Source organism: Lampris incognitus, chromosome 13, assembly GCF_029633865.1.
Source record: "Lampris incognitus isolate fLamInc1 chromosome 13, fLamInc1.hap2, whole genome shotgun sequence".
NCBI lineage: Eukaryota > Metazoa > Chordata > Actinopteri > Lampriformes > Lampridae > Lampris > Lampris incognitus.
Window position 1 is genome coordinate 48,614,940 of NC_079223.1, and position 19,344 is coordinate 48,634,283.

The 19,344-nt window shown below is 45.0% G+C and overlaps 1 protein-coding gene across 1 annotated transcript in view; it reads right to left on the minus strand.

Moving 5' to 3' along the window:
• Nucleotides 1–19,344, minus strand: part of birc6 (baculoviral IAP repeat containing 6) — a 274,230-nt gene that overhangs the window by 169,630 nt on the left and 85,256 nt on the right. Inside the window, exons 42-51 of the mRNA XM_056291274.1 lie at nt 18,664–18,790; nt 17,603–17,713; nt 16,583–16,841; nt 13,652–14,223; nt 13,148–13,323; nt 12,450–12,546; nt 11,990–12,184; nt 10,827–11,027; nt 7,032–7,311; nt 6,407–6,663 (exon numbers count right to left, since the gene is read on the minus strand). Coding sequence (XP_056147249.1) covers nt 6,407–6,663; nt 7,032–7,311; nt 10,827–11,027; nt 11,990–12,184; nt 12,450–12,546; nt 13,148–13,323; nt 13,652–14,223; nt 16,583–16,841; nt 17,603–17,713; nt 18,664–18,790 — 2,275 coding nt within the window. The remainder of the gene's footprint in view (nt 1–6,406; nt 6,664–7,031; nt 7,312–10,826; nt 11,028–11,989; nt 12,185–12,449; nt 12,547–13,147; nt 13,324–13,651; nt 14,224–16,582; nt 16,842–17,602; nt 17,714–18,663; nt 18,791–19,344) is intronic.

Here is a 19,344-nt window from a genome sequence, read left to right on the forward strand (position 1 = left end):
CAACCAGCCAATAACGTAATAACTTATTACATTATTGGCAAAATGTTATTACGTTATTGGCTCAAAAAGCTTATTACATTATTGGCAAGTTATTACGTTATTGGCTTTATTACATTTAAAATGGCCAAAATTATTACATTATTGGCAGGTATTACGTTATTGGTTGCTACAAAGGGCTGGGCCTCGCCTGCCGTCAGACAGCAGAGGAGAGGAGACGAGAAACTAACACAACCATATGTAAATGACAGCAAAACGCAGTAGAGGCTATGTTCATGTTATTCACCTGATTTATGTGCACATGTTTAGTTTCAGCTCAGCATGAGAGTTTGGACTGCATCATACTGAGTCACGATGCTCTCCTCTGCTGTCTTTGGTTCAGTGAGGGTGGGGCTGCAGCACTGTCAGGTGAAAAGAAGTGGCTGGTGACTCCACATGTATCGGAGGAGGCATGTGGTAGTCTGCAGCCCTCCCTGGATCGGTAGAGGGGGTGGAGCAGCGACCAGGATGGCTCAGAAGAGTAACTGGCCAAGTACAATTGGGGAGAAAAGGGGGGGGAAACAAAAAAAAAAACCATGCAGTGTTTTGAGCGTTGTGTGTCACACACAGTAGTCCATCCATTTGTTAGAACGAACCATTGTGTGTAACTCCATTTTTCTTTTAAGTAACAGGCTTGACGGATGTCAGTTCATAAGTACAGGAGTTCATATGTCAGGCGTTCGTAACTCAGGTACTACCTGTATACCCTAAGAACCAAATGACTGGTCCATGTCATGGCATGTACAGAACCTCAATTCAAAGGTGCAATATCCACGCAGAAAGTTTTGTCAATGTGCCGGTTGCTGTTGTCAGTTAGCCACGGTTAGCTTTGCTGGTCACATAATTGTTTTCCCAACGCATATTCCACCAAATTACACACTGTTCAACATGGTGACAACCTAGCATGAAACTAACGCTAACCTTAACCATAAAAACAACCACTATCTAAACTTAACCCTAAAGCCACACCTTACTCCTAAACTTAACCCTAAACCCACACCTTACTCCTAAACTTAAGCTTAAAGCCACACCTTACTCATAAACCCAAACCTCACTGCTAAACTTAACCCTAAACCCAAATCTTACTCCTAAACTTAACCCTAAACCCAAACCTTACTCCGAAACTTAACCCTAAACCCTGACCTTACTGCTAAACTTAACCCTAAACCCAAACCTTACTCCTAAACTTAACCCTAAACCCTGACCTTACTGCTAAACTTAACCCTAAACCCAAACCTTACTCCTAAACTTAACCCTAAACCCTGACCTTACTGCTAAACTTAACCCTAAACCCAAACCTTACTCCTAAACTTAACCCTAAACCCACACATTACTGCTAAACTTAACCCTAAATCCACACCTTACTCCTAAACCCACACCTTACTCCTAAACTTAACCCTAAACCCAAACGTTACTTCTAAACTTAACCCTAAACTCAAACCTTACTCCTAAACTTAACCCTAAACCCTGACCTTACTCCTAAACTTAACCCTAAACCCAAACCTTACTCCGAAACTTAACCCTAAACCCTGACCTTACTGCTAAACTTAACCCTGAACCCAAACCTTACTCCTAAACTTAACCCTAAACCCTGACCTTACTGCTAAACTTAACCCTAAACCCAAACCTTACTCCTAAACTTAACCCTAAACCCTGACCTTACTGCTAAACTTAACCCTAAACCCAAACCTTACTCCTAAACTTAACCCTAAATCCAAACCTTACTCCTAAACTTAACCCTAAACCAACACCTTACTCCTAAACTTAACCTAAACCCACACCTTACTCCTAAACTTAAACCTAAACCCAAACCTTACTCCTAAACTTAACCATAAACCCAAACCTTACTCTTAAACTTAACCCTAAACCCATACCTTACTAATAAACTTAACCCTAAACCCAAACCTTACTGCCAAACTTAACCCTAAACCCAAACCTTAATGCTAAACTTAACCCTAAACCCACACCTTACTCCTAAACTTAACCCTCAACCCAAACCTTACTCCTAAACTTAACCCTAAACCCAAACCTTACTCCTAAACTTAACCCTAAACCCAAATCTTACTCCTAAACTTAACCCTAAACCCAAACCTTACTCCTAAACTTAACCCTAAACCCTGACCTTACTGCTAAACTTAACCCTAAACCCATACCTTACTAATAAAATTAACCCTAAACCCAAACCTTACTCCGAAACTTAACCCTAAACCCTGACCTTACTGCTAAACTTAACCCTAAACCCAAACCTTACTCCTAAACTTAACCCTAAACCCTGACCTTACTGCTAAACTTAACCCTAAACCCAAACCTTACTCCTAAACTTAACCCTAAACCCTGACCTTACTGCTAAACTTAACCCTAAACCCAAACCTTACTCCTAAACTTAACCCTAAACCCACACATTACTGCTAAACTTAACCCTAAATCCACACCTTACTCCTAAACCTACACCTTACTCCTAAACTTAACCCTAAACCCAAACGTTACTTCTAAACTTAACCCTAAACTCAAACCTTACTCCTAAACTTAACCCTAAACCCTGACCTTACTCCTAAACTTAACCCTAAACCCAAACCTTACTCCGAAACTTAACCCTAAACCCTGACCTTACTGCTAAACTTAACCCTGAACCCAAACCTTACTCCTAAACTTAACCCTAAACCCTGACCTTACTGCTAAACTTAACCCTAAACCCAAACCTTACTCCTAAACTTAACCCTAAACCCTGACCTTACTGCTAAACTTAACCCTAAACCCAAACCTTACTCCTAAACTTAACCCTAAATCCAAACCTTACTCCTAAACTTAACCCTAAACCAACACCTTACTCCTAAACTTAACCTAAACCCACACCTTACTCCTAAACTTAAACCTAAACCCAAACCTTACTCCTAAACTTAACCATAAACCCAAACCTTACTCTTAAACTTAACCCTAAACCCATACCTTACTAATAAACTTAACCCTAAACCCAAACCTTACTGCCAAACTTAACCCTAAACCCAAACCTTAATGCTAAACTTAACCCTAAACCCACACCTTACTCCTAAACTTAACCCTAAACCCACACCTTACTCCTAAACTTAACCCTCAACCCAAACCTTACTCCTAAACTTAACCCTCAACCCAAACCTTACTCCTAAACTTAACCCTAAACCCAAACCTTACTCCTAAACTTAACCCTAAACCCAAATCTTACTCCTAAACTTAACCCTAAACCCAAACCTTACTCCTAAACTTAACCCTAAACCCTGACCTTACTGCTAAACTTAACCCTAAACCCATACCTTACTAATAAAATTAACCCTAAACCCAAACCTTACTGCCAAACTTAACCCTAAACCCAAACCTTACTGCTAAACTTAACCCTAAACCCAAACCTTACTGCTAAACTTAACCCTAAACCCAAACCTTACTGCTAAACTTAACCCTAAACCCATACCTTACTAATAAACTTAACCCTAAACCCACACCTTACTCCTAAACCTAACCATTCACAGTCAGAATTCCCCCAGCCCACAGCAGTGCAACACAAAGACACAAACACATCCAAAAACTACAAGAACACACATATCCAAACTAACACATATATTATAAAAAAATCACTGTCCAGGAGAGCGAACGCCAGCCAGGATGACTGTCAGAACTGCAGGTCTGCATGGGCTAGCAGTTAGCTTAGCCCGCCCCGCTTCCGCATCCTGTCAGACCGCCCTCGGTGTTTCCTCTTTGGGCGCAGCTCCAGTCAGGGCCATGGTCGTTGGGCCCACAGGACACAGCCGATCCAATGCCAGCTCTCCCAGTCAGACATCCTCAACACATGTCCCCACACTTCACACGACAACACTAAAAACACAATCAAGGCCGCTACCAGACCACCCTCGGTGTTATCGGAACTGCTGGTCTGCATGGGCTAGCAGTTAGCTTAGCCTGCCCTGCTTCCTTGTCCTGCCAGACTGCCCTCAGTGTTACCTCTTTGGGCACAGCTCCAGGCAGGGCCGTGGTTCCTGGGCCCACAGGACGCAGCAGACCAAGCTCTCCCAGCCATCAAACGGAGACTAACTCAGACGCAGACAAAAATACAGCATGGACGGTACTGGGTAAGGCCGCCGCAAATGTGAATTCGCACCACCATCTTCCTACACTGGAAGCGGAAACCCATGGAGTTGGAGTTGAGAGACCGGAGTGTTTCACAAGCAGTCGACACGAATCGACCGTTTCTCCACACTATACATAAACATTGATACTTTTTGTGGGTGTTTTAGGTCCAGACGACATTTCGGCAAATGCATCCACCTCTTTCGCTCCCCACACGGACTGTTACCAACATGCAACCAAAAGACATTCCTGTAGAAATCTCCACCAACTCAAAACGTGATTGGTCAATCCTACTCAGACTACAATGGAAAAGGAAACCAGAACGATTCTGATACCGAAACCTTATCCTGTGACTACAGAGATTATACATACACAACAAGGAACAGAAGACAGCAGTTTATGTTTACCTAGATCCCCATTAGCTGTTACCCAAGGCAACAGCTCCTCTTCCTGGGGTTCACATTAAAAACATCCATGTAGTAGTGATGGACATAGCAACCCTGAGCGACGGCAACATCAGAAAGGAAGAGCACGAGAAGCTAGAGAAATATCAAGGGCTGAAGGAAGAACTAGATCGGATGTGGCAGAATCCAGGAACAACATCTGAGCTCTCTGTCCAGAAGAGTGTAGTCCTAGGAACAGCTAAGATACTGCACAGAACCCTCAAACTCCCAGGCCTCTGGTAGAGGTCCCGAGCTTGAGGAACACGCAACACCACCAGAAATTAAAGGTGAGAGGAAGCGTTCTGTTTTATTTCCAGTTGACTGTGTTGTTTAGTGGAAGCTTATCCTTTGGTGCCATCTCCTGGCGACTAGTGATTCACAGCAACACGTTCGCGAATCTGTCCTTGTTTAATGATGTCATCAGTAGGAGTCCTCAATTGTTTCTCGACAGAAGAAACATACTGCTCTTCTCTGTTTTACGGTGTCTTCAACGTTAAAGCTGGTCTTTGAAGTTACTGTTGGTATGGAATGTAAACGGCATAGTTTATTTCTGTTAACGAAGAGTATTTCTGTTAACTAAGAGTATTTCTGTTAAGAAGTATTCGGGGTGTATGTGAACTCAACGTTTATTTAGCATGAACGTTTTGTAAAGAAAGCTGACTTGCATTTTGGTTTACAAGTTTGACTTCTACCTGAATGGATAACATCTTTAACTGATAGAATTTATTACTGAAGTTAGAACAGCTTATCTGTCTCTTCTATAATTCCCAAACAAGCAAACAAACATATTTCAGTATCACGAATGTCACGTATCCTTCGTGTCATTTTTAAAAAACGTGTTTCAACTGAAATGACAATACTTGTGTATTTTGCAGAAGTCATATACAGACCATGATTTCTTTGCTGTCGGTCAAATTGTTTGTGGCTGTTTATCGCTTCATTATGTTGCATGCTTACTTCTCAGTTTTACCTTACTCCGTCTGGCCTCAGTAAAGAGAGATCTGACCCCTCTTGTCAGCGTGGTCATTTTGGGGAGGAGTTTAATCTGACTGTCGACTCCAGCAAGCCGCTGGAGGCAGAGGATTCATGGAATCTGTTAAAGGTGCAGTTGGTAACTTTTTTGTTTTTTATTTGGTAAAAATGCCATAATACCCTTTCAGCTATCAGTAATATAACTGGTCTGAGAACAAATCGGGATCTCAGTGTTATCCCCTGCCTCTGTATTCAGGAATCTGAAAATGCTACCGCTCCTGTAAGCTTTGACCAATCAGGGCCTCTCCGCCCTGATAGGTTGTGGGGCTGTCCCTACTTCTCGTCAGTCATGTTGCTGTCTGAGTTTCCTGAGCGTTCACGAGAACACCATAACAATGGCAGACAACGACGCCCAGGCAGCGTTGGAATCGACTCCTCGTAAATTTCCAATTCCTCCGTTGCCAACAACTGCATATTCAAGCAAAAAAAAAAAAAAATACTGGCACTCCTTTCTGTTTTCTGTAGCATTAGGTTGTTATTTCTCTGTTACCAATGCCGGTAAAAATGAACTCACATGAACGAGCCTGAGTTTTGTTTGGGGGAAGGGCCACCTGAGGAAGGGAGGGGCTGGAGAAGGAGCAGGAGGGGAGGGGGTGTTGGTGTTTGTGTTCAAAATCTCTCGAAATCTCTCTCTTGTTCTTTTCTCCAAATGTTCAAATTACTTCTTTTTTACAGCAATACCTGCAGCCAATGAGCCACTGCTTGTTTTCCTTGCTGTACCAAAAAAGGTACCCCAAAACCGAACCGTAGATTTTGTGTACTGTTACAACCCTACTTCTCCCTGTGTGAGGGCTACTTACTGGCAGGGTCTGTGCCAGAGGCTGCACAGTTCCTCAGCAGGATGTCGATAAGTTTGAGGCCGATACGCGTGGACTGCAGGCCGATCTTGACCAGCACGGCCTCGATGTTGGGTGAATGCATGCCGCAGTAGGGTGACATGAGCAAGGCGGCGCAAGTCTGCAGCAAGTTAGCGGTGGGTGCAGCAGCACTGGCCATCATGGCCTCCAAGTCACTGACATGTGTCAGACAATGGTGGAGCAGACGGAGCCAGCCAATACTGCAGAGACAGAGAAAGAGAAAGCATTAAAGCCACGTCAAGGAAACGCCCTGACAGCTCATTGCAAGAAAGTATATCGTAGCATGTCTACTCCACTGCTCACCGCAGGTTGGCAGTCTACCCCAACTGGGTCGGTAAGTATCACACACATAAATATAATTCAAATACAAACATAGCAGAATGATGAATAACTCAGTCCTTATGTGAAAGCACACCTGGAACATTACACAGCTGCACATGGGTAAAATATCACTAGCTAACAGAGTTGGTGACAGCTTTCCCTATTCAATGTAGTACACTTTCTGTGAGGGAACCTTCATGCTGTCAAAAAGCGCCCAGGGCGACCCTGTCCATTCCGTTTTCGGTACCTGGTTTTAGAAACCTGGTCCTCAGAGGGCAGGAAGGGGTTGTTGACTGTGGCAGATGAGGTGTTGCCAAACGCCGTCAGTCCCAGGAGCTTGATCTGAGACAGACCCAGTGTGCTGGCGTCCCGTGGTCGGTGGAGTCTCAGGCAGACGGCAGACGCCACCTCTGCTTTCACCAGCTGGATCTTGATGTAGGTGAGACCGCTGGTGATCACTGGTGTGGAGAGAGGTAACATGTTGACCCCATCGGCGCTGATCTCCACTGAGACGGAGGACGGGCATGCTGAAGAGAGAGGATGATGGTCAGACAAGGAGGAACAGTTAAGCTTTGTTTCAGAGTCAGTGGTTTGTTTCTATTTTTCATTTCGCCATCTTCAAACATTGAGTTTTTTACTGGATATCCTTTCAAATTGTTTCACTCTTATTTAAACTTGTGGGTTGTTTTTTTGTTGCCAACTATCGGTACTATTTGGATAAATCTATTTTTTTTAAAAAAACAGGATGTAATGCTTTGCTACAATCCTCAGTGGCCACATCAGAAACGAAAGCAAGCATGAAAAAAATCTATGCTGCCTTTTTAATATTTCAAACAGCACCCTTGTCAGAACTGGAGGATAAATGTTTAAGCAAGAATAACAGCGGGCTGAGGCTTAGACCGCTGCGGGGGTGGGGGGGTGCGGGTTACAACTGCGTAGAATTAATCCAGTCAGCCACTTTCCTGTTCTTACTGCACTCACAGGGGAATACAAATGAAGTTATTCAAATCAAAACAAATGCAACAGGAAGGAAATAATCAAGGCTTTGCTCTGTAGCCAAAGGCAAGCTGACAGTTCCTTGAGGTTTTTGGGAGTTCACACATCATATAGTGTGGACAATACTTGTATACTGATGACTATACTGATGAACCAAAACATTATGACCACTCACAGGCGAACCGAATAATGATCGTCTCCAAACGAGGGCACATATCAAGGTCTGGGTGGATTAGATGGTAAGCGAACAATCGGTTCTCGTAGTCAACATGGTGGACGCAGAAGAAATGGGCAGGAGTAAAGACCTGAGCAACTTTGACAAAAGTTATGGCCAGACAACTGGGTCAGAGCATCTCTGAAATGGCAAGGCTTGTAGGGTGCTCCCGGTCAGCAGTGTAGAGTATCTACCAAAAGTGGTCCGAGGTGGGGCAAACCACAAACCGGCAACAGGGTCTTGGGCGCCCAAGGCTTATCACGCGATGGCAACGAAGGCTATTCCATCTGGCCCGAACCAACATAAGGTCTACTTATAAAGTCACAGAAAATTTTAATGATGTTACGGAAGGAATGTGTTACAACACACAGTGCATCACACCCTGCTGTGGAGCCACAAACTGGTCAGAGCGCCCATGATGAACCCTGCCCACTGTCAAAAGCGCCTACAGTGGGCAAGCGAGCATTAGAAATGGACAGTGCAGTGGAAGAAGGTCGCCTGGTCTGATGAGTCCCGTTTTCTTTTAGATCACATGGATGGCTGTGTGCATGTGCTCCGTTTACCTGGGGAAGTGAAGACACCAGGATGCACTGTGGGAAGATGACAAGCTGATAGAGGCAGTGTGATGCTCTGGGCAATGTTCTGCTGGGAAACCTTGGGTCCAACCATTCATGTGGATGTCAATTTGACATGTGCCACCTATAGGGATGGGCGTTTGGGATCAATTTACTAAACGTGTACCCGTTGGAATTTTAGACGGTTAAACGGTTAACCGCGGCATTATAAAAATAATAACGGTCACAAAATTAAAGTTAAAAAAAATCATGATAAAATTATTTTTTTGAATTAATTACAATTTTACTTTTCTCTGCAACACACTAAACCGTTGCGTCTCGTTGCGAATCATTGATCTGAACTGGTCTTTAAATTGCAACAGACCGAGTAGCAGCATAACTGCCGTTTATCCTAATAGGCTAGTAGGAATATAAAAAATGATACGACACAGTTGTTGAATGACATGTGCCTTTTTTATTTTAACTTATACATTTAAAAAGAAGGCATACTTAAAGTGTAAAAATGTAAATCATATATTCAACTGGATATAAAGCGCACGTCACAAAAAGTGATCCCTATATTTTGGAACAATATCTTGAATGACATTCACTTTTTATTGAACTTGTAGCCTACATTTAAACAGAAGGCCATAAAGTGCACGTCACAAAAAGCAATCCCTATATTTTGGGATTATATATAACAATAACAATTTCTAACTCAAGGTTAGGCTTACACTATTGGAAAAGCAATTAACAAATAACGTGCACTGTCCCGTGTTCTTGTGAAACGTAACTAATACATAAATAAACAAAAATGTCGTTATTCTAACATAGCCTATAGCGCCGATTGTGACTGGTATGTTACTCCATATCTGTGTATTTCAGATGGGCTTTTAAGAATAGTAGCAGGTCTACATTTTGTGGCAGTAGGCGATTTCGTAGTTTGTTAACCACCAAGCCTGCATTCGAAAACACTCGTTCAGAAGGAACAGAGGTCGCGGGTATGCAAAGATATTTATTTGCTAACTTCGACAGAGCAGGAAATCTCTCCTGGTTTCCCCTTAATAATCACCGGGGTCTGCTTGAAGATCTTCAACTGGGTCCTTGAGGTATTTCGTCATCTCATCTTCAGATCGTCCCATGCCATACTGTTCACCCAGGAGGAAGGAAAGCGCTGAGGTGGGCGGGTCGTTCCTCTGGCGTTTTTCTGGTGTCGCGGTTTGAATTAAATCACTGATTTTTTCGTGAACTTCGTTGCAAAGAGCAGGCGCCACGAAGGAAAGATGCTTGTGCTGTGGATCGAGGGCGCTCCAGTCTTTGTAAAATGTTTCCAGACAGGGGCTTTTGCGCCACTCATATTAGCCTACCAACTTTATTTTCTTCCCACGTTCGTGATTTTGAAAACTTCCGTTCACGTCATTCTAGTTTCCTGTGTGCCGATCCTCGCTGCCCCTTTTTTTTTTTTAAATCATGCGAACTAAACGTTATCTTTTGTTTAAAAAAATAATGCATTTGCATTTAAAAGCGATATTTTACAATATCATTGACGATGAATTTTAATTCCGTTTAACCGTTGCACTGCGTCCTAAACAGATAATGATTTTTTTCGTGTACACGTTTAACCGTGTAACCATGCCCTTCCCTAGCCACCTACCTAAACATCGTTGCAGACCAGGTACACCCCTTCATGGCAATGGTGTTCCCTGATGGCAGTGGCCTCTTTCAGCAGGATAACGCACCCTGCCACACTCCACACATTGTTCAGGAGTGGTTTGAGGAACATGATGAAGTGTCCAAGGTGTTGCCCTGGCCTCCAAATTCTCCAGTTCTCAATCTGATGGAGCATCTGTGGGATACGCTAGACCAACAAGTCCGATCCATGGCAGCTCCATCTCACAACTTACAGGACTTGAAAGATCTGCTGCTAAAGTTTTGGTGCCAGATACCACAGGACACCTTCAGAGGTCTTACAGAGTCCTTGCCTCAGTGGGTCAGTGCTATTTTGGTAGCACACGAAAGACCAACAGCATATTAGGCAGGCATCATAATGTTTTGGCTCATTAGTGTAAAGCATCTATATATGTGGTGCAAGGGGATGTGGTTCTTCAGTTATTTTGAGAGATCTGATGGTGACCACAGAATACAAGAGTCTGTACAACTGTGTGTGCAATGTTCATGTGTTTTCTGACAATATGGAAGACTGACACATTACATCTGTGCAAGACAACCCTCAGATATGTCAGACTGGTCTAGAAGAAGACAATATAGTCCTGCTTACTGGCAAGATTGGCAAGGTGTGGCTGGATGTGGAGCTCCTTCAGTAACACTGCAGCAGGGAGGTGGATGGTGAGGTCACACCACGCCTCCTCAGGCAGGAAGATGTAGGACCAGGCAGCTGAACGCGCCCGTCGGTGAGGAGGTGTGGCCTGGAGAAGGACCTCTGCCGGCTGCGCGGTAGGGCTGCTGGAGGTGATGGTGCCTAATAAGGGAGAATTTTGAATTTTCAGTGAAAAATAGGCCTTTGAAATTGGACAGCAAAAAATAACGGTGAATAAATAAACATTAAATAGTCCAGGGAGTATTAAAGTCTGGTAGGCTTCAAATTAAATTGTAGCAACATTAATACATGATTTTACATTTCTCGTAACTGAGCAGGTCAGATGTCACATAGGCCTGTCACAATAACTACATAATCGCCTGATGGCGATTATTTGAGCTGACCACAAGCACTGTGCATAATCATTAGAATCGTTTCCTCTCATCTGGAAGAGACTACAGTTCAATCACTATTTCCATGTCGTTTTCCACAGTTTGTGGTTTGACTGGTGCTCTTTTAATGACATCATCTCATTGTGCCCCCCCTTTTTTTTCTCTCCATGGTTTAATAGCACATGCATGGAGAATTAGCGCCATCAACTGTTTATCTCGAGGCGCAACATTAAAAAATTAAAAAACGCGTGATCGTTAACGGTCCAACGGGGGGGTGTATTTGTCTATTGTCATGATTTATTTAAAATTACAAAATAGGTGCTTATATCTATGTCTGTAACTACTGGCCAAGTCATTCCTGTTATTCAATGTGGACATTTCTGGTTTGCAGATGATAAAACATGTGTCAGTTAGACATATACACATTGTACTGCTGGATGAATATGCTTTGTTCTTTGAGAGGATTTTCCAGGTGACTGAATAATTAATGTTTCTGTCCACCAATGACCACGGTGAACATGGCGCTCACAACCAGATTGAGGAAGAGAGAAATGCAGATATTAAGATTAAAACTGTGATGCAGTTATAGTCTCACTGTCTTCAGTCTAACTAGAAGCACATAATGAGCAAACGTAATTCAGAAGCACCGTCAATAAACATTCAATAAAAGTGAGATGATGTCACCTACTAGATCACAGAAATTATTCAATCTGATGAGTTGTTTCAAACTACCTAGAGGAGCAAAATTGTGGAGTCCCTCAGCGTTGTCGGGCTCTGAGGTCATGACGCGAGCTTTGAGGCTGCCATCAGCCGCCTTTCCAGGGCCAGAGTCCAGAAACTTCATGATGGTGGACACCATGCTACGTGCTGTGTTCACTATGGCCCGGGTGCTGGTCACCATGTTGTTACAGATTAACTGCACACCACCTGCAGCAGGAGGACATCACTGATTCTTAACACAGCCAACACATTTTCCAACATCTGACAATTACATGGTGTGTGTTTGTACAATCTTTGTGATGAAACATGAAAAATCTATCCTGATAGCCACATTTTTGCTTGTCTTACTTTTTGAGGAAAGGTGTGGGTAAGATTTAAGGCGAGGCATATACTGGCAGAGGTGCAGGTGGGTTTCAGCTGTGATTGTGGAATAATAATGATAACAGAAATGTAGTTAAGTGTGTGCACCCACCCATCTCATGGAACGCCTTGAGAGCCTCGCTGGTGTCCAGGACGCGGAGGATGAACCACAGCAGAGGCTCTGACAGCTGACAGGTGGAGAGAGAACCCTACATAATGGAGGAGAAAATGCATCATTATAGATGCAACAAACCCTCTTTACATGGTGAATTTTTATTATCCCCTTTTCTCCCCAGTTGAATTTGGCTAATTACCCCACTCTTCTGAGCCGTCCCGGTCTCTGCTCCACCCCCTCTGCTGGTCCAGGGAGGGCTGCAGACTACCACGTCTCCTCTGATACATGTGAAGTCACCAGCTGCTTCTTTTCACCTGACAGTGAGGAGTTTCACCAGGGGGAAGTAGCACGTGGGAGGATCACGCTATTCCGCCCAGTTCCCCCTCAACTGCCCCGACTGACCAGAGGAGGTGCTAGTGCACCGACCAGAACACATACCCACATCCGGCTCCCCACTCGTCTCTACAGCCAGTTGTGTCCATAGAGACACTCGACCAAGCCCGAGGTAACACAGGGATTCGAACAAGCGACTCCCCATTTCATGGTGCATTTTGATCTCAATGCCTTTAACGCAACAAAATTTACTCTAGGTCACCCCTGCAAACTACAACCAGCAAAAAACTCATTCTAGGCAATAGCTCTTTTGTTGATTTTTTTTTACACAACTTGACCTTCTACCCAACACTGCTTCTCACCTGCCTGCCCATGTAGCCACAGGCCATGTAGGTAAGGATGGGCTGCAGCATGACCTGGACCGAGGTGGCCCTCTTGCTGAGGGTGGTGAGGATGGTGAACAGGCCATCCCCTACGGAGATAGCATCCAGACCACCGTGGAAGTTCTCATGTTTGGTCAGGTGGAGACCACTAGCTCCTACAAAAGGGAGGAGATCGTCAGCTAAACTGAGGAAAGAGATGAATGTCAGACGGGTTCTTGTCACTTTGTGTTAAGAACATTTTTTGGTCCATTTACTTACATTATTAAAACCAACAAATTCTTTTAGCCTCATTATGTACCTAGTTTCTAGAAAGGAAAATTCATTTTAAAAGGTTTACTATGGTTTTAACTAATCCACCATAGATCTAAAAGTGATCTAACCTGACAAGATTTTTATATTTGCTACTTAAACTCATTATTACAGGATCTCTAAATCAATTTCACCCATGCAGATTTCTCCTTCTGATTCAACAGCCCGCCTTACCTATGATCATTGCCATAGCGCTGCTGTTACATTGGCCCAGTGCAGAGAGGATCTGGCTCATTATCTGTTGATTAGCCAAGACCAGGTCGGCCACGCCTGCAGCAGGGCCCTGATTGGGCATGGATCCTCCAGTTAAGCCCTCTTTGCTACCACACACCTTCTCCTCATCCGAGACGCTGCTATCAGCTGCTCCACATCCGGCTGGTGGCACACGTCCGCTGAACTCCCTATCGCCAGAGAGAGGAAGCTGTACCAGCACAGTGACCAGCTTGAGAAGATCAAACATCAGTTGGTCACGTGTGGTCTCTCCACACACCGCCTTGGCGTCCCCTGGCCGGATAATGTTGGCAAACAGGCCACCAAAGCAGGCCCGGGCGCCAACGGAGCTGTCTGAGCCACTCCGCGACACCACCTTGTCAGAGCAGGTGATATAATGGTGCACCAGGAATGTGATGGACTCTATGACCGAGGAGATGGTGCTGACCGACACCACCTCAAAGTTCTGCTCCAGAGTGAACTCCAGTAGCTTGACCTGGGCATCCAACGGACCTTGGCCTGACTGGAACGGACCCCTGGGGTGTTCAATAAAAACATGATGAGCCCTAGATGTTACTGCTAGTGCTGCAGCTCTTTCAGATGCTGATCAAATAGATTAGGTATCATGTAACATGGAGTGCCATGAGTATGAAGGTTTTCCATCCAACCAGGCATTAAACCAGATGATTTCACAGATTAGTACACATTCAACCAAAGTGGATAGATTAATCAGGGAAATCACCTAGTGTAGTATTGGGTTGGATGGAAAACCTGCGTACTCCATGGCACATGGCTGCCAATAATAACTGAAATAGATTAAAACATGCTCTGTTTGTGACCATTTACAAAACCAATCTTTCTATAGATGCAGAAGAGGCTACATGAAAGTACTTTGATAAGATGTCATTACAGAATAAAAACTTTTTTAGTATGGTAGAGATTTAGATGTATCTTTATGCATGCTCAATATCCAGGTATGAACATCCTCTGTGAATGGTATACATGGCCACTGTAACGCTAGATAATGGCCACATCAATTTGCATATGAAACTGGTTGCTGGTTTGGGTCGTTATACCACTGTACTATTTATGGGGGGGGGGGGATACCTGCAGTTAGTGTATTGTTTATGAGGGTGGGATACCTGCAGTCAGCTGAGACTGAAGAGGTCAATTATGCCCCCTTTCCACGACATGGCTCAACTCAACTCCACTTTTTCGTTTTCCATTGCTGGAAAGTACAGGCATTTTGGTAACTGTTACCACTTTTCTGGTACCACCTTTGTTGAGGTTCCAAAAAACTGGAGTGGGTACCAAAATCAATGCAGACCAGCTACACTGAGGCGTACTGTTACGGTAATGGAACACGACCCTCTGCGAGTCAAGTCGAGTCGAGCCGGTACCATGTAGTGGGAAAGGGGCATAATGCCTTGCTTTTGCGGTGTGTCCCGCACCGTCGGCACTAGTCGGACCCCTGTCGGCAGCTTTTCAGCCGATTCCGCATGTTGAATCGGCGGAGCCTGCCGGTGAGAGAGATCACTCCGAGTGGCTGTTCAGCTTAGCGAATCAGTGCAGAACATACATGCTAGCTGGCCGCCAGATGTAGTCTTTGCAGTGTGTTCAAGTGCTACTTTTTGGCCCAGACGGCAGGCGAAGTGAGGCGACGCTACAGTCGGCATTGGTTGCTGCTAGTCAGTTTGGTGTGTCTGGGCCCTAAGGGTGGGATACCTGCAGTCAGCTGAGGCTGAAGAGGTCACTTAGATGAGTGATGAAACGTTTCTCTCAATAAACGTGTCCAGATGAACTGACTCAACTCTGTGATTTATATATATATAGTTTCCAAGGTGGAAGCCTTTCCCTTTAGTATGCTTGGCGCCACATTGCAAATCTGTGGGCCATTCCTGCCCACTTCCTCACAAAACTGATTCACGTTATTTGGGCGTGACTGCTCTGTGATTTCCAGGTGAGAACAACATGGAGGAGAACAAAGCTGTAAAAGCTGGACAGGACACCTCCCAAACAAAACAAGATGACAAGGAACTCGTCACTACATGGGATGTCACGTCAGTACTGCGAACACGGTTCAGATTTATAAAATCCAACACCAAATAGAAAAATATACACTGCAGACTTTGTTGTTGTTGTTGGAAGTGAATTTTCTTTCCAAGGAAGGATCAGGAATACTCAGTGAGGGTGGGTGGTATTTTATTCCTCATCCGAATTCCAATAAATTACACGTTGTTATACACGATGACAACCTGACGTTAACCTAACCCTAACCTTAATCATAGACAATGGAGTGAATTCAGGGGCAGTCTGGGAACCGCCGCAGCCGGGACACGAACCTGTGTCTCCTGCACCACGGGTGACTACGTTAACCAGTCGACGAAAGGGTCCGACCCTTTACCGAATTTGCCCTCGGGGATGAATAAATTATTCTGATTCTGATAAACATAACCACTATCGAACCTTAACCCTATATACTTCACCACTGCCTACACTTAACCTACACCCACTTTCATTTAGTTGGTTTGTAAATTCATGGTGATTGGATGTTTTCGAGAGTAAGTCACTTGCACTTAAGAATTACCTCTGATCCTTACTTCCTCATCCTAGGAAAAAGGTTCGAGTGGTGGAGATGTGAATAACTTCTTTTACCACCTAAAGATTAACCAGTGAGCCATTTCCTAATTGGATTTTTAGAAAATTTGCTACATCATGGTATAAAATTACATAACAGGCTTTAGCCATAACCCTCACCCCTAATGTATAGTTAATGTAGTCATGAGAACCAATAAACAGTTCACGTCATCACTTCTAAGAAATGACAACCCGTTGTGCGTGGACGACGTCGGTCAGAACACCACACAGGAATCATTCACAACTGGCAGCTCGTACCTCTCACTGGACAGGGTGTGCATCAGCTTGAGCAGGAACTCGCTGAACATCTGAGGACAGGTAGAGGAGAGGTGCACCTGCAGCCGGGTGAGAAACTCCTGCATGGCCTGGGTGGCGGTGGGCCCCACCTGCGAGCTGTGCTGGCTCGTCCCATGGGGGTTGCTGCCGGAAAGGAAGCGCACCAGGACATGCACCAGAGTGGGGTCAGATACCATCTGCTGGGCTGTGCTCTCCCGGGCGTTCATCCCGCTGTTCGAGGCTGTTGAGTGTCAAACACAGGTTATATGCACACAGACACTACCAAATACACAATCACACGTGTTGAAGAAAGTGCATAATTCTAAGAAAAAAAAAGGAAAACTTTTTCACCCATCTTATAAATTCAACTTTGAATATTCTAGTCTGTTGATTAATAAATCAATATGTTGAATCAGTACCACCTGGTATTAAGGTGCAGTATTATTGTTATTATTATTATTTTGGATTTTCCCCCATTTTTTTCTCCAATTGTACTTGGCCAATTACCCCAGTCTTCCCGAGTCGTCCTGGTCGCTGCTCCACCCCCTCTGCTGATCTGGGGAGGGCTGCAGACTACCACATCTCCTCCGATACATGTGGAGTCACCAGCCACTTCTTATCACCTGACAGTGAGGAGTTTCACCAGGGGGGCGTAGCATGTGGGAGGATCACGCTATTCCCCCCAGTTCCACCTCCCCCCCCAAACAGGCACTCCGACCAACCAGAGGAGGTGCTAGTGCAGCGACCGGGACACATACCCACATCCAGCTTCTCACCCGCAGACACGGCCAATTGTGTCTGTAGGGACACCAAGCTGGAGGTAACACGAGGATTCGAACCAGCGAATTGAGGGGATTACAGAAGTTCCATCTAAACCTGATCTTATTAAAAAAAGGGTAAATATAAGCAGGAGAACTGTGGGAACATCCAGAACTCGTGTACTTTGACACTATGACACAGCTGATCGCATAGAGTGAAACACACAGAGTGCCGAGAACTGACCACAGGCCGGCATGTTGGTCATCAGTGTCAGAGAATGGAGCACCAGGCACCAGGTCCTCAGGGAGGTGTTGGGGTACCAAGCCAGAACAGTCAGGAAACTGCCAATGGATGCTGAAAGAGAACACACACAAACACACACACACACGGTTGAAACATGAATTAAAATGCTGAAACTGAAGAAAGTTATTAATCCATCACATCCTGGGTTCGAGCCCCGGGGTAGTCCAAACTTGGGGGTCGTCCCGGGTCATCTTCTGTGTTGCGTTTGCATGTTCTCCCCATGTCTGCGTGGGTTTCCTCCGGGGGCTCCGGTTTCCTCCCACAGTCCGAAGACATGTTGGTCAGGTGAATCGGCCGTACTAAACTGTCCCTAGGTGTGAATGTGTGTGTGTGTGTGTGGGGGGGGGGGGGCTGTGATGGCCTGGCGGCCTGTCCAGGGTGTCTCCCCGCCTGCTGCCCAATGACTGCTGGGATAGGTTGCAGCATCCCCATGACCCTGAGAGCAGGATAAGCGGTTTGGATAGATGGATTTTTATCTCCAACAACCTCAGGATTTATCAAGCGTGTCAGAGGAAGCCAAAGATGACAAAAGGATCTGATAAGATGTACTTTATTAATCCCTGTGGGGAAATTCACCCTCTGTATTTAACCTATCCCAACACACACATTGGAAGCAGTGGGCAGCCGTGTAGCTAGGAGCAGTGGGCGGCCGCCGTGCAGCGCCCTGGACCAACTCCAGTTCCTCTTGCCATGCCTCAGTCAGGGGCACCTAACATTAACCTAACATGCATGTCTTTTTGATGGTGGGAGGAAACCGGAGCACCTGGAGGAAACTCACGCAGACATGGGGAGTACATGTAAACTGCACACAGAAAGGACCTGGGACGGCCTAGGGTTCAAACCCAGGACCTTCTTGCTGTGAGGTAACAGTGCTAACCACTGGGCCACCTTGCTGCCCAAGGAGTGTACACAGGTCGAATAGCATGGGCTTGTAACTCCGGCTCCCTGTTGACAGCGAGGTGTAAAAGTGAGGTAAACGATTAGGGCTGAGCCCCCCTGACCTTGGTTGAGTGGGATGGTTGGCACTCGACTGGCGTTGAAGAGGAAGATGTCCGATCCACTCTCTTCACTGCCGTTGGAGCAGGAGTTGAGACTGAGGGTCAACCACAGCTGTAGCAGGGACTCCAACTACAGCAGAGAACAACGCTTCAGCATGGGGAAAATCCTGGCTTGACACCAACTGAAATGCCCCAGGCTCATCACAGACAGCGACTGGGTGAGCACCACAGACTTCAAGGAAAATTCCAGTTTCTTATAACCTGAGTCAGATTTTTGTTTTTTGTCCCATTGTGCATATTGGTTATGATATAGTTTCATTCACCAACTTCATTTTGGGGATTTTGGACACAAGACCAGACAGAGCGTTACAACAGCATGTTCTGGGGCAACTTAACACAAGAATCAAACCTGTGTTTTGAATGACGGGGCGAAAAACAGACTACGTACATGATTTCCCATTATCTAGGACTTCTGTTGTGCTGGCTGGCTGGTTCATGTTACTACTTCTTACACCAAGTATGACATCATTCCTGCAAGTTGAACCAGGAAGTAACTCCGCAACACAACTGACCACCACTAATACTGGATATTTTGGGCGATAACCTTCAACTTGTACTTTCATTTTCACCTCAACATATGTGGTTTAGATTATTGGGTCAAACTGGACTTATTGAAACATGTCT